We start from the raw sequence: 27,750 nt of genomic DNA, 5'->3' as shown, positions 1-27,750 counted from the left end.
TCCTAACACTCACATCGCCGACTTCTTAGAAATTTACGACACTTTTAAACTTAATGGAGTGTCTGATGATGTTGTTAGATTGCGTTTATTTCCTTTCTCTTTGTGTGAAAAAGCTAAATCTTGGTTGACTTATTTGCATGTAGGTTCATTCACAACTTGGGAAGATATGGCCAAGGCATTCCTCTTGAAACACTTTTCTCCATAAAAAACCATGAAGCTACGAACGGACATAACCACCTTCCCTCAATTTGCGCAGGAGTCACTCTATGAGGCTTGGGAGCTCTACAAAGACTTATTGTGGAGATGCCCACATCATGAGTTGCCTCTTGAGTTAGTTGTCCAAAATTTTTACTATGGTTTAATTTCGTCTAACCGTACCATGATAGATGTTGCGGCCTGTGGGAAACTGGTGAGGAAAACGGCCGAAGAAGGGTATGAGTTACCTGAAGAGATGGCTGCTAGCAGTTATCACCCTCAATCTGAGAGGAACAATCAAAGGAGGAGTGCTGAAGTTCACCAGGTAAATGACTTTTCTGCTGTCACTGCACAATTAGAAGCACTTAACAGGAAAATAGACAGCTTGAATGTAAACGGGATAGCGATGCACCTGCAAGAAATATTATGTGATAAATGCGGAGGAGAACACTATGTTAAGGATTGTCAAGACAGCGGTCCTTTTCATATGCATGAGGAGGCACCAGTAAATCAAGTGGGGATTCAAAACCGTCCTAGGAATGATCCATATTCAAACACATACAATCCTGGATGGAGGAAACATCACAACTTCTCATGGGGTGGTCAAAAAAGTCAAAATCGACCACAAGGAGGACAACAGTATGGTAAGCAACCGATGTATAGACCTGAGCCTAGAGAGCAGAAGTCTTGTTTGGAGCAAATGATGTCTAAATTTATCTCATCCACCGAAACTAGACTACAGAACCAGGATGCATCGATAAAAGGGTTAGAAAATCAGATAGGACAGTTAGTGAAGATGATTGCTAGCAGAGATCCGGGCATCTTGCCAAGCAACACTGAAACTAATCCGAAAGAGCAAGTGAAGGCCATAGCATTGAGGAATGGCAAGCTACTTGAACAAGAGGGAAAGGAAAAAGGGGAGCCCAGAGAAGGAGCGGATGACACGTTCACAAGTAAGTCTTCTAACTCTACACCAGCACCCACTGCACAATCTAGAATTGTTATCCCTCCACCTTTCCGTGCAACATTGAAAAAAGTGAAATTGGATGCGCAATTCAGTAAGTTCTTAGAATTATTCAAGAAATTGCACATTAATATTCCCTTTGCTGATGCTTTGATGCAAATGCCGAGCTATGCTAAATTTCTGAAAGACATCTTAGCTAATAAGATGAAGTTGGAGGATCACATGACGATAAACTTGATTGAGAACTGCTCTACAATGGTGCAAAACAAGATCCCACCAGAACTCAAGGATTCAGGGAGTTTTTCTATTCCTTGAATGATTGGTGATGTGGTTTTTCATAAATCTTTGTGTGATCTTGGTGCAAGTATTAACCTTATGCATTTGTCTGTATGCAAGAAACTTGGACTAGGAGAGTCTAAGCTAACGAAGATGTCCTTGCAATTAGCAGACAGATCTGTCAAGTATCCACGAGGGGTCATAGAGGATGTATTAGTGAAAGTGGGAAAGTTTATAGTTTCTACAGATTTTGTGGTACTTGACATGGAAGAGGATAAGGAGACGCCTTTGATTTTAGGGAGACCGTTCCTTACAACTAGAAAGGTCATGATTGATGTGAAAGAAGAAAAGTTGAGATTAAGAGTGGGAGAGGAGGAAATTATTTTTAATGTCTTTAACGCTCTTAAGCAAACACCGCAAACTAATGATTGTTTTATAGTTAATTCTTTGGATTCACTGTGTGTCATTGTGTGCAGGATGCCATGAACGATCTATTGGAAGCCACTCTCACCACTAAATTGAAGGAGGATTAACCTGATGAAGAAAAAGATGAAAGAGCGGCATACTTTAATGCCAACTGTCTATGGAAGAAGCCAGTGAGGATGAAATTGGAGAATTCGGGGGATCGAAGAGACTTGATCCCTCAGAAGTCAAGCATTGAGGAACCACCAACACGTGAGCTCAACCTACTGCCTCCACACCTGAAGTACGTGTACTTAGAGCGTACAAAGATAGCATTTGACAAGCGCATTACACCTAGGGAATTTAAAGAAGGCAAACGGGTGCTTTTGTACAACTTCAAGTTGCGCTTCTTTCCTTGAAATCTCAAGTCAAGGTGGACTGGCCCATACATGATTACCAATGTGTTCCCCTCAGGAGCAATAAATATGTGAGATGGAAAAAATGACCCGTTCACAGGCATTGCTCAACGAGTGAAACATTATTGGGGTGGCACAGCGGAGCCACAAATTTGAGTCGCTCGATTCCAAAACAGTCAGAGCTGAGAGCAACCTATAGTCTAGCTCTCGACTATAAATTGAGGACTAATTTCTTTCCCTTCCTACTCGCTTTTAATTTTTCTTCTTTTATTTAGTTGAGTTTTTTTTAGATGTTGGTTGTTCTGCATCTGAGTTTTTTCTTGTCATAGGGGGATGCACATGGGATACCACCGCTGGAGCACGACGAGGACGAGCATCGCTAAGGGGAGTTCACTGTTTCCCTTTTTTTTCGTTTTTATTTTATGCTGCATTGTGTAGTTTGTTATCATCATTGTTGCATTATGTTGTTTACATTTCATTTGTTTTTGTTCTTCATTTTTGTTTCGTTTATGTGTTTCAGTCTTTTGTGCAATGTGGACATTGCACACACTTAGTATGAGGGAGTCGGGGGTCATTTGTGTATTGCATGTGTTGTCAATTAATGGTGAAACAATTAGGTTGGTATCCGATAATAATTTTGGGCTTAATGAGTTACATGTTTCTTAGTCTTGTCACTCGTTATGAATACCCATGTAGCATGAACTGTGAGTTTTTATATGCACATGTAGTGGGTTTTGGTAGTAGTGTGAATGACATTTGTGTTTAAAAATCTATTGGGGAAAATGGAAAAACATAAGATGTGAGTAGAAATTGAATGAATGTATGTGGAAAGGAGTGACTGACTAGTGGCATGAACTCGAGTAGAAAACTTTAGTGAACCTGGAATAACCTTCTTCTCAATCGTGCATAGAACCTGAAATTTCATTCATATGCAAAATAATTGAACATGCCTTATATTCAAAGCCTAGGGAGTACACATGAGAAAATTATGCATTTATTCAAAAAAAAAGATGTAAGGTGAGAGGAGCCCAAAAGGGATGAAATCATATCCCTAGGCTGAAAAGAACAAGATATAAGGAGTTGGGGAATGCCAAATGAAAAGTCTGACAAGTGCATAATGAAAATGATCAGTGTACTCCCAATCTTTTTGAACCACTTGAGCACTTATGGACATTGACTCCCTAAATATCGTTGTATAGCTATGAAATTATGTCACTTTGTGTTTACTGGTTGGTCACGAATAGAAACAGAACTCAAGAGAGTGAAAACTTGCAATGAATTGTTGATTTGGTGACTCACAAGATTTGCGAATAAAACTATCTGAAGCACAAGCTAGTAGAACCCACAACACACACATGAACACATTTTCTGTCCAAATAAAAATGATATGTGGTGCTTTGAAAGGGGTGTTAATGGATGTTGAGATATAACTGATGGGATGTAGTTCAAAAACCCGCAAAGGCATGAGTCGGCAGTTGTTGTTTTGCTATTGAATGGATTGCTTAGTACTTTTATTTGGTGTCTTATTTTTTTTCTTAATTGAGATCTATGACCTATTTTCCTTGAGGGCAAGCAAAAGGTCAGTATGAGGGGGTTGATAGGTGTTATTTTTACGTGTTTTTTTGCATTAATTTTGTTTGTGTTTGCATTGTGTGCGTGCATTTCTTATACATTTTGTTCGTTTTATAATTATCATATGCATATGGTCGTTTCTAACTTGTACGTGATGAATTTGCAAGTGAAATGACAGGAGAAGTGAAATCGGAACAGAAATATGCAAGCCACAAGAAATTTGAGAGGACTTGGCAGAAAGATCGATGCTCGGGCGGCAGAATCTTACCTCTCGAGCGCCAGGAGAGACTTCCGGGAGTGAATTGCAGAGGAATTGGCGCCCGAGCAGTAGGATCTTACCGCTCGGGTGCGAGATGTGCCGTTCAAAAAGAAAACTTCAGAGGAGTTGGCGCTCGGGCGGTATAATCTTACCGCTCGAGTGGTGCTAAATTTTGGAAAATATTTGGAAGATTGTTTTTTGCCTTCCGGGAGAAGTTGCCAAGTGTGGCTGCACAAAAACAACCCTAGGAACGTTTTCTGGACATTATTCAACAGCCAAGGAGTTTGGGAAGTGGAGAAAAAGCTTGGAGCAAGGCTTGGAGCGAAGATTTGAAGATTTTCAGACACCGTTCTTCGCATTTTTGTCATGACTCGTATTTCTAGTTTAATTTCTTCTTGTTTGAGCAATGTTTGCTTATTTTAATCATGACATCGAGTAGCAAAGGTTCATTATTTGTTGGGATTTAAGGGGATCCTACTCATGTGCTATTATTTTTATTGCGTTGTTGAAGCGTAGCTAACTTCAATAACAATTTAATATTGCGAGTGAGTTCGATAGAATAGCCAAAAACGAGTAGCATAGTCCGTGAATTTATAATTTACATAGAAATATGAAGTCAGATACACGCCGATAGTCATAGTCCGTTCGGGCGAAAGCTAGGGGATTTCATAGAACAACATGAAATTCACCTTTGATAAATAATTAAAGAGATTTAATTACTTCACTGAGTAGAATTAGTTTGTCATAGCTCGAGAGGACGTGTTCAATTGGATAGAAAATCCTGTAGGAAGCGTAGATCACTGTGGAACAAATAAATTAAATGACCAGGTGTAGGTGAACCGAGATCACCAACAAATTCATTTATCATTGAATATTTAATCAATCATATAGCTTATTTCTTTAATCATTTAATTTGTGATAATTTCTTTGAGTTTTTATTTAATCTTAGTAATAGTAGTAAACAATCATCCAAATTATCGTTTCTAAAGATTTTAATAACTGAGAATAACAATTGCGAAATACAGTCTCTAGTGGAATGATACTCGTACTCTGGTACACTATATTATTACTTGACATCGTGCACTTGCGATTATTTCGAGCTTGAACATTATTAATTTTGTCCAATGCTTTCACATTCCCAGTTTTGCTCGATCAAGTATACAAGCCACAAGAAAAGAGAGAGAAATTGGCAGAAAGGCTGGTGCTCAGGTAGTAGAATCTTATCATTCGAGTGCGTATACTGATTTCCTAAGCATGTTGATAGAGAGGTTAGCGCTCGGGCGGTATGATTTTACCTCTTGGGCGTGAGTTGTGTTCTTTGAAGAGGTGAAAAACAGAAAATTCGGCGCTCAGACTGTATAATCTTACTGCTCGGGCACGAGTGCTGCAAGTTGAAGAGTCGAGACAGAGGAGTCGGCCGTGATTTCTTTCCATCCGATGGATGCTAACCAAGTTTTGCTGGAAAGGAGCATATGGGCGAGAATAGGGAAGAAAAAAATGGACATTTTCAACCGCTGCAAGATTTTGGAGAAGAGAGAAAGGATTGGAGTTGAAGAATTCAAGATTTTCGAGCATCGACTTTTCATTTTCGCCAATTCTAGTATTTCTAGTTTAGAACTTCTTTTTTAAATATTGTTTTTCTTGTTTTCATCAGGAATTCTAGTAGCACTTTTCATATTGCTATAGCCTAACCCAGAAACTTGCAAGGAAGAACATCGGCGGGAGACGAGGGATACAATGTGAGAACCCGAGATTTTACGATCCGAAGCAAATAAAGTAAGTAATACAAACTTGAAATTTTACTCAAACTAAGCTCAAAAATGTTTGTTCCAACTAAATAATTTGACTATTAACTTAGATTTTCATTAAATTTAACTCGAGTAAACAACATCAAAGCTCGGGGATTAGCTCAATAGGAGGCCGAGCTGCAAATAACCGCATCCATCGAAGAGTTGTCACGAGAGGAATAAAACCCCAGCTCAAAGACACAATCTGTCAGCTCAAAGCAGCTCAACCAAGTGTGTCCTAACAAGACCAAAAAGGGAGCTATAAGTTGAGCCATGAGTTTGGACAAATTAAATGTGCAAGAATTAACATTTACGTTAACCAATGAAGGAGATGCGGGGGGAGCTAAGGGCTAGGACATATTGATGATGCAGGAAATGAACCTTTAGAAAATCAAGGTGACAATTAAGGAGTGCGTGAGATTTTGAGCCACATTCATGACTAATCTAGAACTTGAAGAATGCATGGGATTTTGGAGATTTATGCAAGAAATTTTGGACCAACATTATGATTACATTCAAGCCTTTCTTGGTGGCCAAGAATTCGGCCAAGGGGTGGCTAGGTGGAAGGGTTTTTGTGCCTATAAATACCACTCATCTAGGTTGAGAGAAAGGCACTCCAAAAGCAAGCAAGAAATTCGGTTTTCCCCTTTCCCCTCACCCTACAAGTTTTGGCCAAGTCAAGCAAGGGAAAAGAAGGAAAGTTCGTGCAGTCTTTTATTACCTAATCTACCCTCATGAACTATGATTCGACCCCCGTGGACCATGGTTTGAACCCTTAGCCATTTAAAACCTAAAAATCGAACCCTAAGTGATCCCTTGAGCCAACTCTCGGTTTTCATCGAGCCATGCCCAAGCCACCTTGACCAAACCTCTTCCTAGACCACCTATGGACCCTACTGACCAGCCATGACCCCTTGAACCAGCCCCTAACCTGCTGCAATCCTCCTGCACGTAAACAAGAAGCTGCGCGAGTTCTTCATCTTACGCCTAGGACTTCTAACACCACTAAGACTCCTCGCCCAAGCCACCACCCGAGCCCTCACCCTCACCCTCCTGACCCTCTCTGGACCATAACCGACCTAGCCTGGACCCCCTGCCAAGCCGTGAACCACCTGCACCCAGCTGTTTCTCTCAGGTGCTTGGGAAGAGTCCCATCATGCATGGGCTCTTCCCTTACTGCTGTGCTACCCTTCCTCACACACAACCATGCCTAGCTCGAGCCCTGGTCGAGCCATGCGTTGGTTACTCCCTTAACCGAGACCCTAATGCATCAACATGCTTCTATTTCGATCAAGCTCAGTTCATGTTCGTGTGTAGCCACAAAACCGTGATCTAGGGACGTTTAAACACCCTTAAAATCTTCCCTTTTGGCAGCCACTTCATGCAATAATATATCAAGTTTTGGAACATAAAATCATGAGTTTTTGACATGTTAATGCATAAAAACGAAAATAAAGCAAGGCCATCATCTTTTCAATGCAAACACAATTCAAACAAATATGATGGTCTGCTAGATGAGAAAAAAGAGATTTAGGGCATGTCTTTGCCTATATTACGCACGAAAAACGGCTTGCAATGCGAAGAACATCGGCGGGAGACGAGGGATACAATGTGAGAACCCGAGATTTTACGATCCGAAGCAAATAAAGTAAGTAATACAAACTTGAAATTTTACTCAAACTAAGCTCAAAAATGTTTGTTCCAACTAAATAATTTGACTATTAACTTAGATTTTCATTAAATTTAACTCGAGTAAACAACATCAAAGCTCGGGGATTAGCTCAATAGGAGGCCGAGCTGCAAATAACCGCATCCATCGAAGAGTTGTCACGAGAGGAATAAAACCCCAGCTCAAAGACACAATCTGTCAGCTCAAAGCAGCTCAACCAAGTGTGTCCTAACAAGACCAAAAAGGGAGCTATAAGTTGAGCCATGAGTTTGGACAAATTAAATGTGCAAGAATTAACATTTACGTTAACCAATGAAGGAGATGCGGGGGGAGCTAAGGGCTAGGACATATTGATGATGCAGGAAATGAACCTTTAGAAAATCAAGGTGACAATTAAGGAGTGCGTGAGATTTTGAGCCACATTCATGACTAATCTAGAACTTGAAGAATGCATGGGATTTTGGAGATTTATGCAAGAAATTTTGGACCAACATTATGATTACATTCAAGCCTTTCTTGGTGGCCAAGAATTCGGCCAAGGGGTGGCTAGGTGGAAGGGTTTTTGTGCCTATAAATACCACTCATCTAGGTTGAGAGAAAGGCACTCCAAAAGCAAGCAAGAAATTCGGTTTTCCCCTTTCCCCTCACCCTACAAGTTTTGGCCAAGTCAAGCAAGGGAAAAGAAGGAAAGTTCGTGCAGTCCAGTACAATAACCCCGTACTGAAGTGTTCCACGATCGAAGACAGTATTTGTGAAGTTGCGCCAAAGTGCTGCCGAAATTTCAAAGAAGAGATTTGTATAAAAATTCAAGCAAGTGGGCTTTTGTTACATATTTTGTTGTATTTTAAACTTTCATATCAGTAATATGACATGCATGTATGTGTATCATAAATTTCGAAAATATCAGTCTATCTTTTAAAATTTCGATCGATTATATGCTTCGTTCGCTCTTCGAATATCTTTGATTCCGCTGTGTCTGTCTAAAAATCTGAAATGTTGAACTCTGAGAAATCTGATAAGTCTGTCTGTTGTTTCTGAATTCTGTGTACACTGTTACGACTCAATTTGATATGGGACGAGAATTGTAATTCTGTCTGGTCCCCATTGGTGGGTATAAAACCATGTTCTGTCTGGCCCCCATTGGTGGGTATAAAACCATGTTCTAGCCTCACCCCTTAGAGGACTAACATATTGGGGACAATTTGACCATGGAAATGAGATGAGTAACAGTGTTCTGTCTGTTCTGATATGTTCTGTTCTGAATTGATCTGTTTCTGAATTGTTTTGAATCATCTGATGAATTCTGTCATTTATTCGATTTGTCTCTGTCCTGATAAGCTAAGAATATTAAGTTTTGAAAGTCTGTTAAAAGAACGTTTTAAGAAAACTAAGTTCTATATGTATCTTTGGAATCGATCGACCCCCACTTGCTGAGTGTTTCCCATAACACTCACCCCTTACAAATTTCAGAAAAAAATGAGGAGCAACTGAATGAGGAAGAGCAAGATTCTTTCTGGGGTTGGTGAACCGGAGATCAAGATCAGAACTCAAGATTTTGCTTTCCTTTCGTTTCCGCTATTTGAAACTCTGATGTATTTCTAATTCTATTGTCAATGTAAAGACAATGTTTAATTTATGAAAAAGACTGGTTTTTGGCATTTTGATATGAGCCTTAATTGTTTTCAAGTAATTTTTAAACAATGCCGGATGTCACCGACACTTCGGACTCGGGGTGTGACATTTAAGTGGTATCAGAGCCGCCAGGTTCATAATCCCGTTGGGATTTTGATAGACAAAATTTTGCGAAGTCAAATTTTGGCAAAAGCCTAGTGTATCCCAATTCGAGTCCAACTTTCATCCGTTCTTGAAGTCTAACTTTCATCTATTTCCTAAATCCCGAACAGACTTCAAAAAAATCCATCCCTTCGATCATCCCACAAACTCTGAGTATCGAAAATTTTCCACGACAACTTTGTTTCTACTATTTGTGCCTTTCTATCCTTTATACAATTCTGATGCTTTACTTTCGATTTTTATCCTAGGAAATGGCTGCTCCACGTACTCGCGCTCAGGCTGCCCTTCGCATGCGTCAGCTTACGATTGATAATCAGACAGGGAGATCGCAACTTTGAAAGCGCAACTAGCCAAGGAAAGATTGGAGAAACAAGAGCTTAGTGAGGTTAGACACATACTTGAGACTGATGTACAGCGATTGACTCATCATCTGGAATTGGTGGAGAGCCAGCTGCTGCAGATACCGACCGATTCCGTTCGCATCACGCGCTTAGTTGCACTTAACAAGGATTTATTGGAAAGAGTGGAGATAGAGCGAGGACGTGCTGCTCAGGCCCGTCAGCGCCAGGAGGAGTACAACGCCAGGCAGGATCGGTACATTTCGAAGCTCCACAGCGTTATGGACAGACTTCAGGATCAGAATAACTACCTACATTTGGTAATAGAGAGCATGGAGGAAGAGGAGGTAGCACCGATGGAGGTGGCCGGAGACGACAGTGCCAGTGACAGCGACAGCGGAGAGATGTTCGATTAGATTAGCATTATAATAAAGAATCTGGATTGTAGTAAATTTGTGACTGAGAAAATAATATGTGTACCAAAATATTTTGAAACTTTCTATTATCTTATTGCATATTTAAGAATGGATGAGTGTCTTATGATAGGAAACCAACATGGACTTTCAAAGCATTATAAATGAACTTCAGAAACAACTTCAGGAAAAGGAGTCAGAAATTAAAACACTGAAAGAAAAGAATGATAAACTTGAGAGAGATAACTATCAGTTGGACGGAAATAACGTGTGAGGCCCGAGTGGAAGAGATGAAACTACGCGAAGACGTTAGACGTTACGCGGTTTATCATCTAGAGTCAGAGCGTCAGCACGAGATCACCAAGCAAGAGTTGAAGAAAGCGCAAGATAGGATTTTTACGCTCGAAATTCGGGATAATAGTCTTCTCAAAACCCAACGTCGTCTTCAGGAGCGGATTGAAGAGCAAGAAATCGATGAAAAATAAGCCAATCAACAATACAAGAACTACAGGATCAAGTAAACAATCTCGATTACCACAACACACAACTGCAGAATTACATTGAACACCTACAAAATGAGATGGTCAATATGGAAGAACTCATAGAACAACTGGAAGAGAACCCTGTGGAGGAAGAAATTAATGAAGCAGTAGGGGACGGAGAAGTAATAGACGAGTAGGGAGAGAGAGTTCTAGAATAGGCTTCGATTGTATCTAGGAATATTTGATTAATCATTTGAAAAATATTTGGCTGTATGAAAATTTAATGAAATTATTTCTTTGATTAAATATTGTGGCAAAAAAATTAATAAAATACATGTTTATAGGAAAGGGCAGGTAGACCACCCCGAAACAACCGTAACCCCCGTGGTGCCAACCAAAACGAAAATCCACCACCACCCAGAGTGAATCTCAGTCAAGAGGATATGATGGCAATAACTACTATCGTAGCTGCAACGTTACAAGGATTTGTCAACCCATTGGCTAACGCCATCCAACCACCACCTGAACCGCAACTGCATGGGATTAAGTAACATTACGAATCTCTCAGAAGGAATCGAGTTTCAACTTTTGATGGGAACCCAGACCCAGAAGTCAGCCACAACTGGCTCAAGAACATCGAAACACAACTACATTTACTGGAGATACCTGAATAACTGAGAGTGGAGGTTGTAACACCGTTTTTGGAAGACCGAGCTAGGAAATGGTGGGAAACTGTGTCGCCATCTTTGGCAGAAGTGGAAGAGATCACATGGCAGATTTTTAAGAGAGAATTTTTAAATAAATATTATCCCGCTGAATTTCGACTACAGAAGTTGGGTGAATTCGAAAACTTCAAACAGGCTCCGGACATGTCAATGATTGAATACACTTCACGGTTCAACGATCTGGGAACCTATGTCCCAACGAACATGTCAGATGAAACGTTAAAAATGCATCGATTCAAGAAGGGACTCAACAGTCGAATTCAGTCGGCATTGGCAGTATTCAAGCCAAACAGCTTTGCGGATTTGATGGGCGCTGCAATGAGCGCAGAAACTGATATCAAGCGACGCGAGGAAGAAAACAAGAACAAAAGACCGATGAGCAGTCAATCTACTCAGAATGGTCCCAAGTTTAAGAAACCAAATTATTCAGGTGGGTCTTTCAAAAGAAATTCTGGCAGTGCTGGTAACACCGAAGGAAAGTGGTGTGATACATGTCGACAGAAACATGTTGGAGAATGTCATCGGAAGACAGGCGCTTGTTTTAAGTGTGGAAAGGTGGGTCATAGAATTAAAGATTGTCCTGACAACAAGGACAAAGGGACGGGGCCCATCAAGCAACATGAAAACAAGGCTAATACTCGGGTTTATGCAATAACCCAAGAGAAAGCTGATAACACCAATCAAGTGGTGGCAGGTACCATCTTACTCAATAAAATTCCTGCATATGCTTTGTTTGATTGTGGTGCCACACATTCATTTGTGTCTAGAAGATTTGCTAAAAAGCTTAAACTTGAGCATGATATTCTTAGTGAACCGTTAAGAGTAGCAACACCTGCCAGCAAAACAATTGAAACACACAAAGTGTATCGAAACTGTAAAATTTGTATCAGCAATCAAACTTTTGAAATGGAATTAATTCAACTCAATATGGTTGAGTTTGACATCATCCTTGGAATGGACTGGTTAGCCAAAAACCATGATATAGTAGACTGTCAAAAGAGAGATATTAGACTTCAAACTGCGACAAAAGGGGAAGTCGTATATCACGGAAAATCCAAAGAAAGAAAATCTCTACTATCGGCTTCACAAGCCTGGAAAGCTATAAAGGGAGGAGAAGAAATTTACTTGGCAATGATCAATGAAATCAAAGAAGAAGAAGTCCCAAAGTTGGAGGATATTCCAATTGTTCAAGAATTTCCAGAAGTTTTTCCCGAGGAACTATCGGAAGATATACCAGATAGGGAAGTAGAATTTGAAATCAATTTGGTCCCTGGTGCTGCACCAATATCAAAGGCACCATACCGAATGGCTCCAGCTGAATTAAAGGAGCTAAAGGAGCAACTGCAGGAATTACTAGACAAGAAGCAGATTTGCTCCAGTGCATCCCCATGGGGAGCCCCAGTGCTTTTTGTAAAGAAAAAAGATGGAAGCATGAGGCTATGTAATGACTACCGGGAGTTGAACAAGATCACCATAAAGAATAAGTACCCACTCCCAAGAATAGATGATCTTTTCGATCAGTTAAAGGGAGCCAAGGTCTTCTCATAACTAGATCTGAGATCTGGTTACCATCAGTTGAAGGTCAAAGTGGAAAACATCCCTAAAACTGCTTTTAGGACAAGATATGGACATTACTAATTCACGGTAATGCCTTTTGGCCTAACAAATGCTCCTGCAGCATTCATGGACCTGATGAATCGGGTATTCAAACCATATCTCGACAACTTTGTGGTTGTCTTTGTAGATGATATCCTTGTGTACTCACGAAGTAAAGAAGAACACAAAGAGCATCTGCGTCTCACTTTGCGGACACTTCGAGAAAAGGAACTATACGCCAAATTCAAGAAATGTGAATTTTGGTTAAAAAGTATGGCGTTCTTAGGACATATAATTTCTGAATTAGGAGTGTCGGTAGACCCTAAGAAGGTAGAGGCAATCAAGGATTGGACACAACCAAAGGCAGTGAGTGAAGTCAGGAGTTTTCTGGGTTTAGCAGGCTACTATAGGAAATTTGTGGAAGGATTTTCTTCGATAGCCATTCCACTCACCAAACTTACTCAGAAAGATTCTAAATTCATTTGGAATGAAGAATGTGAAAGAAGCTTTGAAACCCTGAAGACAAAACTCGCATCCACACCAGTACTAGTTCTTCCCGAGGAGGGTAAGAATTTCACTGTATACAGTGACGCTTCAAAGGGAGGATTAGCGTGTGTGCTTATGCAAGAGGGTCAGGTAATTGGTTATGCCTCACGGCAACTAAAACCATATGAGCAGAATTACCCCATTCATGATTTGGAATTAGCCGCAGTGGTATTCGCGCTTAAAATCTGGAGGCACTACCTTTATGGAGTAAAATGCGAAGTTTTTACTGATCACCAGAGCCTCAAGTATATTTTCACTCAAAAAGAATTGAACATGAGGCAAAGAAGATGGATGGAACTTCTCAAGGACTATGACCTGTCAATTAATTACCATCCGGGTAAGGCAAATAAGGTGGCAGATGCGTTGAGTCGAAGGAACCCTGGGAAGGTGAACTTAAATTCCCTATCAGTGCAACCAAATCTCCGAGAGACCATCAAATTGAAGCAGAGTCAAGACACCTCCATACTTAAAATTAAGGAACAAATCCAAGAAGGAAAAGTTCCAGAATTTCAAATTGACAAAAATGGGATACTCTGGATGAAAGGACGATTGTATGTGCCAAACTTCGATGGAATTCGGGAAGAAGTGATGGCCGAGGCACATAAATCGATATTTTCAGTACATCTAGGAAGCACCAAGATGTACTGGGATTTGAAAAATAATTACTGGTGGAACGGTATGGAGAAATATGTATCTGTCTTTGTTGCTAAGTGTTTAGTCTGCCAACAAGTCAAGGCGGAACATCAAAGGCCTGGAGGACTTTTACAGCCATTGGAGATACCAGAGTGGAAGTGGGATAACATCTCCATGGATTTTGTAGTAGACTACCACGATCAAGACAGGGTCACGATGGGATCTGGGTGATCATTGACAGATTGACCAAGTCTGTCCATTTCATGCCAGTACGAATGAATTATAATTTGGATAAATTAGCCACTTTGTTTGTGGACAACATAGTGAGGCTACATGGAGTTCCAGCGAGTATTCTGTCTGACAGAGATCCAAGATTTGTATCAAGATTTTGGAAAAGTTTCCAAAAGGCTATGGGAACCAATGTTACTCTCAGCACGGCTTATCATCCCCAGACTGATGGCCAAACCGAAAGGACAATTCAAACCCTCGAAGATATGGTGAGGGCATGTGCACTGGATTTTTCTGGAAATTGGAGTGAACAGTTACCCTTGATCGAATTTGCCTATAACAATAGCTATCACAGTAGCATCGAGATGGCTCCGTATGAGGCATTGTATGGAAGGAAGTGTAGGTTGCCTCTATATTGGGATGAGGTCGGAGAAAAAGCTGTTACCGGGCCAGAACTTATTCAGTTAACCGTTGATAAAGTAGTCATAATCAAGGAGAGACTCAAGGCAGCCCAAGATAGGCAGAAGAGCTGGGCCGATTTGAAGAGAAGACCCTTACAATTGGAAATTGGTGAGAAAGCTTACGTTAAGGTCTCTCCCATGAAAGGAGTAGTTCGGTTCAGTAAATCCGGAAAGTTGAATCCGAGATATGTGGGACCGTTCGAAATACTGGAGAAGGTAGGAACCTTAGCCTACCGTCTAGCTTTACCGCCTGATATGTCCAGGATACATAATGTTTTCCACATCTCACAGCTGAGGAAGTATGTCCCAGACCCGAGTCATGTACTCAAGGTTGCACCACTGATGATTGAGGGAAACCTCAATGAAGAACTCAAATACAAAGAAGTCCCCACCCGAATAGTGGACTCAAAAGACCAAGTGCTGAGAAATCGGACAATACCTTATGTCAAAGTACAGTGGTCAAATCATACCGAAAGGGAGGCAATATGGGAACTCGAGGAGAAAATGCGATCACAATACCCTCATCTATTCGAAAGAACAAGTTAATGCAAGTTTCAAGGACGAAACTTTTAATAAGGAGGGAGGGATGTGAGAACCCGAGATTTTACGATCCGAAGCAAATCAAGTAAGTAATACAAACTTGAAATTTTACTCAAACTAAGCTCAAAAATGTTTGTTCCAACTAAATAATTTGACTATTAACTTAGATTATCATTAAATTTAACTCGAGGAAACAACTTCAAAGCTCGGGGATTAGCTCAATAGGAGGCCGAGCTGCAAATAACCGCATCATCGAAGAGTTGTCACGAGAGGAGTAAAACCCCAGCTCAAAGACACGATCTGTCAGCTCAAAGCAGCTCAACCAAGTTTGTCCTAACAAAATCAAAAAGGGAGCTATAAGTTGAGCCAAGAGTTTGGACAAATTAAATGTGCAAGAATTATCCTTTACGTTAACCCATGAAGGAGCTGCGGGAGGAGCTAAGGGCTAGGACATATTGATGATGCAGGAAATGACCTTTTAGAAAATCAAGGTGACAATTAAGGAGTGCTTGAGATTTTGAGCCACATTCATGACTAATCTAGAACTTGAAGAATGCATGGGATTTTGGAGATTTATGCATGAAATTTTGGACCAATATTATGATTACATTCAAGCCTTTCTTGGTGACCAAGAATTCGGCCAAGGGGTGGCTAGGTGGAAGGGTTTTTGTGCCTATAAATACAACTCATCTAGGTTGAGAGAAAGGCACCCCAAAAGCAAGCAAGAAATTCGGTTTTCCCCTTTCCCCTCACCCTACAAGTTTCGGCCAAGTCAAGCAAGGGAAATGAAGGAAAGTTCGTGCAGTCCAGTACAATAACCCCGTACCGAAGTGTTCCCCGATCGAAGACAGTATTTGTGAAGTTGCGCCGAAGTGCTGCCGAAATTTCAAAGAAGAGATTTGTATAAAAATTCAAGTAAGTGGGCTTTTGTTACATATTTTGTTGTATTTTAAACTTTGATATCAGTAATATGACATGCATGTATGTTTGTCCTAAATTTCGAAAATGTCAGTCTACCTTTTAAAATTTCGATCGATTATATGCTTCGTTCGCTCTTCGAATATCTTTGATTCCGCTGTGTCTATCTAAAAATCTGAAATGTTGAGCACTGAGAAATCTGATAAATCTGTCTGTTGTTTTTGAATTCTATGTACACTGTTACGACTCAATTTGATATGGGACGAGAATTGTAATTCTGTCTGGCCCCCATTGGTGGGTATAAAACCATGTTCTGTCTGGCCACCATTGGTGGGTATAAAACCATGTTCTGGTCTCGCCCCTTAGAGCACTAACATATTGGGGACAATTTTACCATGGAAATGAGATGAGTAACAGTGTTCTGTCTGTCCTGATATGTTCTGTTCTGAATTGATCTGTTTCTGAATTGTTCTGAATCATCTGATGAATTATGTCATTTATTCGATTTGTCTCTGTCCTGATAAGCTAAGAATATTAAGTTTTGAAAGTCTGTTAAAAGAACGTTTTAAGAAAACTAAGTTCTATATGTATCTTTGGAATCGATCGACCCCCACTTGCTGAGTGTTTCCCAAAACACTCACCCCTTACAAATATCAGATAAAAATGAGGAGCAACTGAATGAGAAAGAGCAAGATGCTTTCTGGGGTTGGTGAACCGGAGATCAAGATCAGAACTCAAGATTTTGCTTTCCTTTCGTTTCCGCTATTTGAAACTCTGATGTATTTCTAATTCTATTGTCAATGTAAAGACAGTGTTTAATTTATCAAAAAGACTGGTTTTTGGCATTTTGATATGTGGCTTAATTGTTTTCAAGTAATTGTTAAACAATGCCGGATGTCACCGACGCTTCGGACTCGGGGCGTGACATGCAACCTTGCTGATATTTCCTTCAATTTAATGGCTTTCCTTCACGAAATACGTGTGGTGTGTGGGTAGGCTGATGGAGGAAGATTCCTTGTAAAATTTAGGGGGATGAGGCGTGTGTTTTGTGGGATTGAGTGAGGGTTTTTGGCTTTTTATTTTGATTAAAACTTATGGTGTAAGCCTAGGCCCATTAAGCTTATTAAATAATATTTAAAATATTTTATTTAGAAAAGTTTGTGAAAATAATAGCCGATTTCTCAAAAAGTCCCTATTTTTCTCAAAAATCGAATACCGTTTAAAAATACGACTCGGCGTATAAAAGCAATTCAAAACACCTCATTTTTGAAATTTACATTTAAAATACACCACAGCTTAACCAATTAAAAATATTTATTTAATAAAAATATTTCCCCTTATGTGGTCCCCAGTCTGCGTTCCTCGATCGCGTCTCGAATAACCTTTAAAACATATTTTTATTCATTCTAGTAGAAAATCATCTTTTAAACATGTAAACATGCCTACCATATTTCCTAGAAACAATTAAAACAATATAATTAAAATACATAAGAAATTTGATAATCTTGCATGTATGTGGTTTACGTGGACCATCAAATTTTCGAGACGTTACAAAAACCCTGGTTTTAGTTAATTTAACTCTCGACTTTTGATTTATTTTTTATTATATTATTGTTTTTCATTGCATTATTGAAGCATAGTTAACTTTAATAATAATTTCATATTACGAGTGAGTTCGAGAGAATAGCTTGTGAGGAGCAAGTAGTATAGTCTGTGGATTTATGAAATCAGATACATGTTGATAGTCATAGTCCAATAGATCGAAAGCTGTGGGATTTCATGAAGCGACATGCAATTTATCTTTGATAAATAAGTAAAGAGATTTAATTACTTCACTGAGTTGAATTAGTTTGGCATATCACGAGAAAGAGTGTTCAATTGGTTAGTAAATCATGTCAAAAGAGTGGATCTTTATCAAATCGAATTAATTAAATTAACGAGGGGTAGGTGAACCAAGATTCTTAACAAATTCTTTTTTCATTGAGTTATTAATTAATCATCTTAGTTTCTTCATTTAATCATCTAATCCTTGAATCACTTAGTTAATTGTTTATTTAATCATTCTAGTAGTTAGGAATCACTCAAATCATCGTTTCTAAGGTTTAATAGTCGAAATAATCATTATGAAATACAGTCTCTAGAGGAACTATACTCGTACTTGTACTCGTGTACACTATATTTTTACTTGATATCATGGACTTGCGATTATATCGAGCTTGACTTTTATGACTTTTTACCGAGGATTTCACAGTGCAAATTTTGCTCGATCACTGAGACTAGAGAGGAAAAGTCTAATTTGGAGCATATGATGTCTAAATTTATCTCATCCATTGAAACTAGACTACAGAACCAGGATGCATCGATAAAAGAGGGAGAATCAGATAGGGCAGTTGGCTAAGATGATCGCTAGTAGAGAGCCAGGCACCTTGCCAAACAACACTGAAACTAATCCGAAAGAGCAAGTGAAGGCTGTAGCATTGAGGAATGGAAAACTACTTGAACAAGAGGGTAAGGAAAAAATGGAGCAAAGAGAGGAAGCAATTGACACGTCCACAGGTAAGTCGTCTAACTCTACACCTACATCCACTACACAATCTAGAATTATTATTCCTCCACCTTTTCTTGCAACAATGAAAAAAAATAAAATTGATGCACAATTCGGTAAGTTCCTTAAAGTTTTTATGAAATTGCACATTAATATTCCTTTTGTTGATGCCTTAATGCAAATGCCTAGTTATTCTAAGTTTCTGAAAGTACATCTTAGCAAATAAGAGGAAGTTGGAAGATCGTATGACTGTCAATTTAACTGAAAACTGCTCTGCAGTGGTACAAAACAAGATCCCGCCAAAACTCAAGGATCCAGAGAGTTTTTCTATTCCTTGCATGATTGGTGATGATGTTTTTCATAAAACTTTATGTGATCTTGGTACGAGTATTAACCTTATGCCTTTGTCTGTATTTGAGAAACTTGGATTGGGAGAGCCTAAGCCAATAAGAATGTCTTTGCAGCTAGCAGACAGATCTGTCAAGTATCAATGAGGAGTCACAAAGGATGTACTGGTGAAAGTGGAAAAGTTTATATTCCCTACAGATTTTGTGGTACTTGACATGGAGGAGGATACGAAGATGCCTTTGATTTTAGGGAGGTCGTTCCTTACAACTGGAAAGGCCCTGATTGATGTGCAAGAAGGGAAGTTGAGACTAACAGTGGAGAGGAAGAAATCACTTTTGATGATTTTAATGCTCTTAAGCATACATTGTGCACTGCTGATTGTTTTAGAGTTGATTCTTTGGATTCACTTGTGTGTAATTTTGTGCAAGATGTTATGAAGGATCCATTGGAGGCCACCCTCACTACTGAATTAAAGGAGGATGAACTAGATGAAAAAAATCTGAAACAGTGGCATACTTTAATGCCAACCATCAATGGAAGAAGCCAGTAAGGATGAGACTACAGGATTTGGAAGATCGAAGAGACTTGACCCCTTAGAAGTCAAGCATTGAGGAACCACCAACACTTGAGCTCAAACCACTACCTCTACACCTAAAGAACGTATACTTAGGTGAGAATAACAAATTACCTGTCATTATTTCTACTGTTTTGACAGATGCAACGAAGGACAAACTGCTGAAGGTCCTTAAAGAGCACAAGAGTGTGTTTGCCTGAAAAGTGGCAGACATCAAGGGAATATGTTGGAACTTTTCAAGTTCGCAATCTTGATATGATAAAAAAACTTGTTAATTGTGTTACTAATAATCTACCTTAGTCTGCAGCATCTAGGATCACTCACGAACTGTTTACATCGCAAACTAAAGACCCAACTGATCGCACAAACTGAATCAGTCTAACTGTTACGTCAATTGAGCAGTCCAGATGATTGTCCAGTTGACAGATGGTTGAGCAGGAGAACCTCAGAAGCCTGGCCAGCCGAAGGAGTGTTCAACTGATGAAGAAACCCAGTTGATCAGTCCAACTGAACAAGAGTGAAATCAGTTCAACTGACGAGTCAAATGATTTCACCAGCCCAACTAAAAATCAGTTCAACTGACCAGTTCAAAGCATCAGTCAGAATCTTTCAGTTATGGATGAAGACCAATTCTTTTAGTGGAGTCCAGCTGTACGTGTAGGTACAAAGCCATTGTCCAGCCCAAGGACAATAATGGACGTTGCATCAGAGCATTAAAGACAAAAACGTTTCAGAAGGGCAGTCGAAAAGTCGAAACACAAAGTCCAAGAAACGAGTTCAAGATGCAACGGTACAATAAATGAGTCTCACTGTACGTTCAGTCTTCCCGCCTATATAAAGAGAAGATCAGTGAATACTCAAACATATATACAGAAATATACACCACAAGGAGAAGCTGAAGAAAAAGAACGAGATTCTACACACAGAGCTTCTTCAAGAGAGAAAAGAAAGGGCACGCACATTGCACATCAGCTTTCAGAAGCACTCAGCCCAGAGGGACACTTTAACGTGTTATCTGCTTAGTTTAGAAGCCATTTTACCTCAGTGTTGAGAACATCCTTGTTCAGTTCTTACACACAAATTCTCTCAACCACTCAAATACAGTCTTGCACAAAGACGTTAAACTTGTGTATGTAGTCTTTGACACATAGACGTTAAAGAAGTGTTGGCTGGAAGGTGCTGCCTTCAGTCGTAGCTAGAAGTTCAGTTTAGGCAGTAGTGTAAGTCCTGGCTGAGTGGGTTTGTACAAAGAGTTGTATAAATCAAAATCTTCTAGTGGATCCTACTCGAGGCTGTAGAAGGGGTGACATAGGAGCAGTTGAAGTCTCTGAACATCCATAAACATATATTGTGTATTTAACTGATTAACTATCGTTTTCAAACTGTTTGGATCAGTTAGAGTATCCATCAGTTCAGTTGTCACCATAACTGAACTGATGAATGCAAAAACTAATCTACCCTTTTTCGGTTATTCAGTTTACATAAGTTAAAATATTTTCTAATATAACAGTTTTCTTCACGAAGGATTACTTCGAGTTTCTTCCGCTTGGTTTTTAACCAAACTCGATTTAATTCATCGGTGTTAATATTCTTAGAACACGAGCTATTGTAGCTCATTGGAGAATATTTTGTTTGAAGCATCTGAAATAATGCTCACCAAACGGCCCTTCAGAATAAATCCATTAATCTACATGCACAAAATCTTGATGGAAGAGAAGTATTTTCCCCTCATGAAACCTCAGAGAAGACTCACCCAAATATGCAAGAGGTAGTGAAGGCCGAGACTATCAAACTTCTTGATGCGGGTATTATCTATCCTATTTCTGATAGTACATGGGTAAGTCCTGTTCAATGTGTACCTAATAAAGTTGGTATTACTGTGATCACTAATGAGAAAAATGAACTTATTCCCACTAGGACTGTTACGAGGTGGAGAGTGTGCATGGATTATAGAAAGTTGAATGATGCCACATGTAAAGACCACTTTCCCCTTCCCTTTATTGATCAGATGTTAGAAAGATTTGCAGGTCACAAATTTTATTGTTTCCTAGATGGGTATTCGGGGTACAATCGGATCACAATTGCACCTGAGGACAAAGAGAAAATCACTTTCACTTATCCTTATGGCACCTTTTCTTTCATACGTATTCCCTATGGTATTTTTAATTCCCCTGCCATTTTTCAACGATGCATGACTGCTATATTCCATGATATGAGTGAAAATTTTCTTGAAATATTTGTGGATGACTTTTCTATTTTTGGTGAAACGTTTGATGAGTGTTTGCAGAATCTTAATTTGGTGTTGATGAGGTGTGAGGAGACAAACCTGGTGCTGAATTGGGGATGTGTCATTTCATGGTACAAGAAGGGATTGTTCTAGGATACAAGATTTCTGAACAAGGGATTAAGGTGGATAAGGAAAAAGTGGAAGTCATCGAGAATCTACCACCACCAGCCTCAATAAAGGGAGTTAAAAGTTTTCTAGGGCGTGTCAGTTTTTACCGGCGTTTTATAAAATTTTTTCTAAAATTGCGAAGCCCCTGTCATCTCTACTTGTAAAAATGCGCCGTTTGATTTCAATTATGATTGTCAGCTGGTATATGAGAACTTAAAGGAGAGCTTGGTGGCAACTCCTGTGTTGGTGGCACCTGATTGGGATCTGCCCTTTGAGGTAATGTGTGATGCTAGTGATACTGTTGTTGGTGTTGTTCTACGCCAAAGGAAGAAAAAGGTATTTCGCACAATATACTATGCAAATAAGACTTTAGTTGAAGCACAACTGAATTATGCAACAACTGAAAAAGAATTACTTGCAGTGGTATTTGCTCTTGATATGTTCCGTTCATACCTTGTTTTGTCAAAATTTATTGTTTTTACTGATCACTCTGCACTTAAGTACTTGATTGCTAAGAAAGAGGCCAAACCACGATTGCTTATGTGGATTTTAATTCTTCAAGAGTTTGACCTTTAAATAAAAGATAAAAAAGGTGTAGAGAATGTGGTAGTTGACCATCTTTCTAGGATTGAGCAAGTTAGCAAAGAATGTGTAAATGATGAGATAAATGATTCGTTTCTTGATGAATAGTTGTTGGTGATGAAAAATTTTCCATGATATGAATATTTCGATAATTTCGTTTTTACAGGCTCACACCTCCCAAATCGAACATTTCAACAGAGAAAGAAATTCTTTTCGGACGTGAAATATTATTTTTGGGAGGAACCATTCTTGTTCAAAATTTGTGCAGATGCCATGATAAGGAGATGTGTGGCGGAGGAAGAGATGGGGAAGATTCTTAGTCACTGTCATGACCGCGAGGTAGGTGGTCATCTTGGACCAACAAGAACAACATCCAACGTACTTGAATGTGGTTTTTATTGGCCAATTCTTTTCAAAGATGCATGTTCGTTTGTCTTTGTTTGTGATAGATGCCAGCGCACAGGTAACATTTCTAATCGCCATGAGATTCCTTTGAATAATATTATTGAGTTCGAGGTTTTTTATGTTTGGGGGATATATTTCATGGGACCGTTTCCAACATCTTTCACAAAAAAATACATTTTGGTTGCGTTTGACTATGTCTCCAAATGGGTGGAGGCAGAATCATATGCCACTAATCAAGTGGTACTGAATTTTTTGCAGAAAAATATTTTTAATAGATTTGGAACACCACGAGAAATCATTAGTGATGGTGGCACCCATTTTTGCAATGAACTTTTTGAAATTTTTTTTGGCAAATATGATGTCACTCATAAGATCTGTACTCCCTATCAGCCCCAAACAAGAGGTCAAGTTGAGGTGTCAAATAGTGAGATCGAGAGTTTTTTGGAAAAGGTCGTGAGGATAAGTCGAAAAGACTGTTCTTTGAGGTTAGATGACGCGCTTTGGGCATATAGAACTGATTTTAAGACACCTATAGGCATTACACCTTACAGGCTGTTTTTTGGTAAAGCTTGTCATTTACCTGTGGAGTTAGAGCCCCGAGCGTATTAACACATAATTTCAATTTTGCTGCTACAGGTGGACGAAGGTTGCTGCAATTGGATCAGCTAGAGGAGTTTCGAAATCGAGCTTATGATCTAGCATTGTCATACAAGAAAAAGACAAAAGAAGCCCATGACAGGCGCATTGTTGCAAGAGAATGAAGGAAGGTGGAGTGGTGCTCTTATACAATTCAAGACTGAGGTTGTTTCTTGGAAAGCCCAAATCAAGGTGGACTGGACCATATATGATTACCAAGGTGTTCCCCTCGAGAGCCATAACTTTGAAATATGGAAAGAATGAACATTTCACAGTCAATGCCCAAAGATTGAAACACTAATTGGGAGGTGCAGTGGAGCCACAAATTGCAGTCACTCGATTCCAAGAAAATCAAAACTGAGAGGGCATACAGTCTAGCTCTAGACTATAAATTGAGAACTAATTTATTTCCCTTCCTAATCTTATTTTTTATTTATTTGAGTTTTCTGTTTTTTTAAGGTTGTTTTCTTAAAAAAAAATAATAATTTTCGTGTTCGCGATCAAGCGGCATAGCTTTATCGCTTTAGTGCCAACAACAATTCACAAACAAATTTTGACAGAACAGTTGGCGCTCGGGCAGTAAAATCTTACCGCTCGAGGGCGATTGCCTTTAAATAAAACTTTTCCTCTGACCATTCCTTTTCTGTGTGAAACCCTTCCCCAAATTCGCTGCTAGTTTTTCCTCCCTCCTATTTTGCAACTGAAATCACTCCAATCTTGGCTGCAATTGACGTTACCCTCGCTAATTGTTAGGTTTGGCTCGGATTCTACTATGAAGTACACAATACTCAGGCCAGTAAACCATTTTCAGGACACTGGTGCTCCATCTCCGCCCGTTCTCAGCCATCTCTGGTCAATTCTCGTGAATTTCTTAAAAGGATTAAGGAGTCCTCCCTCTCCGGCACCACCATTTCATATCCGGTCACCATCTGCATCAGCATTCACCATGTCTCCGAAAAAATTGAAAGGTACTCCCGGTTCTTCCTCGTCATCATCATTTGATAGTAGTCGTTCTGTGAATGAGGCCGCAAAAATACGGTATGATCATGCTAAGATCCATCGAATCTGATATCCGAGAGGGCTTTTCGTAATCATTTAGAGGACAGACATCTGGGACCTGTTGTGGGTTTGCTTCGGAGGAGATGGATGAATTTTGGAAAGCAACCCAATGCAGTTGTGGTATCTGCTATGAGAGAAATTTACGCGAATTCGACAGAAAGGTTGGATGGCAAAGCTTTCATTTGGGGTAAACTCATATCATTTGACTTTGTTGCTATTAATAAATTTTTAGAAACAACTGAGGTAGATGATTCCCAATTTGAGGCATTGGTAGTTGCTCCCGATTATAATAAGATTCTCGAGACACTGTGTCATCCAGGAGCGATCTAGAAACCATTAGGGGGCCACCGAGTTGCTTCGATGAAAAATATTTGAAGGCCAAAAATGCTCTATGGTATCAATTTTTTTCAAGGCAGATGATGCAAGTCTCACATAAGAGCGAGGTACAAAAAGAGAAGGCGGTGGTGGTTTTTGTTGTAGCCGAGGGTTATGACATAAATGTGGGAAAACTCATCAATTCTCAAGTTCAGGTGAGTATTCACAACAGTCACATTGGCTTATCTTTCCCACTATTATATGAGTTGTGTGCGAGAGCGGGAGTTGTCTTCCGAGATGATGAGGAATGGCTACAACCGATGAAAGCCATTTGTGTAGAAGATTTACAAAAGAAGACTACAAAGCAGTAATTTGATATCACCACTCGTGAGGGGGATGAAAGTGGATCGAGCACACCTGCACTGCAATGACTGCAGCCACAACCCTGGAGCTGGTCTCAAAATAATAAGGTGGATGAGTCTCTCGATTTCATGGTACATCAAGACCACGTCAATGTTAACTTGCCTACGTGGAGTCTCTGATGCGCACCATGCTCATCCAAGTAGGTGCTGACCCAGCGACCATACCACTGCTACCACTGTTTATTCGCCCATTCCAATTCCAATATAACTATCATCAGCACGGGGATGAATCTAGAGTACCATCGCAAGAACATGAGGAAATTGAGCCTTGATCAGAGGAGTTTACTGTTTCCCCTTCCTTTTTTTATGTTTCATTATGTTTTTGTCAACCTTGTTTCATTATGTCATATGCACTGCATTAGTTTCTGTGCTACACATCTATGTTTCGTTTGTGTTTGTTTAAGTCATTTATTGCAACGGGGACATTGAATACACTTAGTATGAGGGGGTCGTGAGTTAGTCAGTTGTGTTTATTGTACGTTGACACTTGATGGTGACGCAACTATGTTGTTAGCCGATGATGATTTGGATTGATGACTTACAGGATAACAGGTCTCATTATTCGTCATTGATACCCCATTTGGTAAAAGAATAATTTTGGTTTGAATATTGAATTTCCTTATGCACATACTATGGGTTTTGGTAGTTGTATGAATGATAGTTGAGTTTAAACATTTGTGGGAAAAATTGGAGAGACTTGAAATCTGAGTAAAACTTAAATGAATATCTGTGGAAATGAGCGACTAACCAGTAGCATGCACTTGAGTAGAAAGCCTTTGTGAAGCTAAAGTTGGAATAATCCTTTCTTAAATGTGCATAGAGCCTGAATATTATTCCTTGGGCCAAATAAATTTTCATGCTATATATTCAGAACCTAGGGAGTACACATGAGAAAATTATGCAAAAAAGAAAAAAAAAAGGATATGTAAGGTGAGAAAAGCCAGAAAGGGGAATGAAATTCCATCCTTAGGCTGAAAAGGAGGAAATGTACAGAGTTGAGGAGTTTCGGATTAAAATTCTGACAAGTGCATAATAAAAATGATCGATGTACTCTCAATCCTTTTGATCACTTGAACGTATTTGGAAAATACCCCTCTGAACATTATTGTTCAAAATATGAAATCCTATTGCATCGTGTTCATTGGTTAGTCAGAAATGGAAATGGAACTCAGGAGAGTGAAAACTGGTATTGAAGTGTTGATTTGGTGACCCACATGATTTGATGATGAATTTGTCTGAAGTGCAAGATATTAGAACCCACATACCGCATACACGCAAACGTTTATATTCAAGTAAAAATGTGATGTGGTGATTTAAAGAGGTGTCAATGGATGTTGTGATTTGACTGATGAGATGTATATCAACTGCCCACAGAGGCATGAGACACATGCTTGTTGTTTCACCATCGATTTGGTTGTTTTAGTATTTTTATTCTGTGTTTTGTTTCGTTTTGTGTCATGTTCTATTACCTATTTTGCTTGAGAGCAAGCAAAAGGTTAGTATGAGGGGGTTGATATGTGTCGTTTTTACATGTTTTATTGCATTAGTTTTGTATGTGTTTGCATTGTGTGTGTGTGCATTTCATCTACATTATGTTCATTTTAGAAATATCATATTCATATGATCGTGGCTCAGTCATATTTGATGAATTTTCAGGCGAAATGGCCGGGAAACTTAAATAGGTGGAAAATTAACAAAGCTAGAAGAAATGGATGATAATTTGGCATAATTGTTGGCGGTCAGGCGGTATAATCTTACCGTTCGAGCGCGAAGAGTGATTTTCCCAACATGGAGACATAATGGTTGGCGCTCAGGCGGTATAATCTCACTGCTCGGGCGCAATTTATGTTATCTGAAAGAAGCGAGACAGAGTGGTAGGCGTTCGGGTTGTATAATCTTACTGTTCGAGTAGGATTCATATTTGGAAAAGTTTACGCGCGTGATTTCTTTCCATCCGGACGAGGCTTACCAATTTTGGCAGAGGAAAGGGGAATATAAGTGATATTAGGACAAGTAAAATGGAACTTTTTAACAGCCATTGAAGCTTGGATGAGAGGATTTGCAGGAGTTGAAAATTTTTAAGATTTTCGAGCACCGTCTTCTCGTTTTTGCCAAGTCTAGTATTTTTAGTTTAAAACTTCCCGTTTAAACATTGTTTTGCATATTTTTATCATGAATTCTAGGAGCTAACTTTTCATATTTTTTGGGACTTAAGGGTATCCTACCTCGAAACCGCGGTTTTATTTAATTTAACT

The 27,750-nt window shown here is 39.4% G+C and overlaps 2 protein-coding genes across 2 annotated transcripts; both read left to right on the top strand.

The window, feature by feature from the left end:
• Window positions 1–1,474: 1,474 nt before the first annotated feature.
• Window positions 1,475–1,968, top strand: LOC142523869 (uncharacterized). Its single transcript, XM_075627600.1, has 2 exons — window positions 1,475–1,798; window positions 1,912–1,968. Exons 1-2 carry the CDS (start codon window positions 1,475–1,477, stop codon window positions 1,966–1,968), a joined length of 381 nt encoding a protein of 126 aa, XP_075483715.1.
• Window positions 1,969–18,613: 16,645 nt separating this feature from the next.
• LOC142523868 (uncharacterized) lies at window positions 18,614–23,824 on the top strand. Its single transcript, XM_075627599.1, has 8 exons — window positions 18,614–18,770; window positions 19,306–19,360; window positions 19,495–19,653; window positions 21,512–22,010; window positions 22,275–22,618; window positions 23,108–23,303; window positions 23,454–23,625; window positions 23,700–23,824. The coding sequence occupies exons 1-8, from the start codon at window positions 18,614–18,616 to the stop codon at window positions 23,822–23,824; spliced, it is 1,707 nt and encodes a 568-aa protein (XP_075483714.1).
• Window positions 23,825–27,750: the final 3,926 nt, after the last annotated feature.

This window comes from Primulina tabacum, chromosome 14, assembly GCF_025594145.1.
Source record: "Primulina tabacum isolate GXHZ01 chromosome 14, ASM2559414v2, whole genome shotgun sequence".
In the NCBI taxonomy this organism is placed as follows: Eukaryota; Viridiplantae; Streptophyta; class Magnoliopsida; order Lamiales; family Gesneriaceae; genus Primulina; species Primulina tabacum.
Note: the sequence above shows the minus strand (reverse complement) of the source record. Positions and strands in the feature narration are given on the sequence as shown.

Coding starts and splice junctions, on each gene's coding strand:
- LOC142523869 (XM_075627600.1), top strand. CDS start 1,475: ATGATTGGTGATGTGGTTTTTCATAAATCTTTGTGTGATCTTGGTGCA. Junction 1,799..1,911: donor AAGAAAAGTTGAGATTAAGA/GTGGGAGAGGAG, acceptor CATTGTGTGCAG/GATGCCATGAACGATCTATT.
- LOC142523868 (XM_075627599.1), top strand. CDS start 18,614: ATGATCGCTAGTAGAGAGCCAGGCACCTTGCCAAACAACACTGAAACT. Junction 19,654..21,511: donor ACCATCAATGGAAGAAGCCA/GTAAGGATGAGA, acceptor TATTTCTGATAG/TACATGGGTAAGTCCTGTTC. Junction 22,619..23,107: donor GCCAAACCACGATTGCTTAT/GTGGATTTTAAT, acceptor TGTTTGTGATAG/ATGCCAGCGCACAGGTAACA.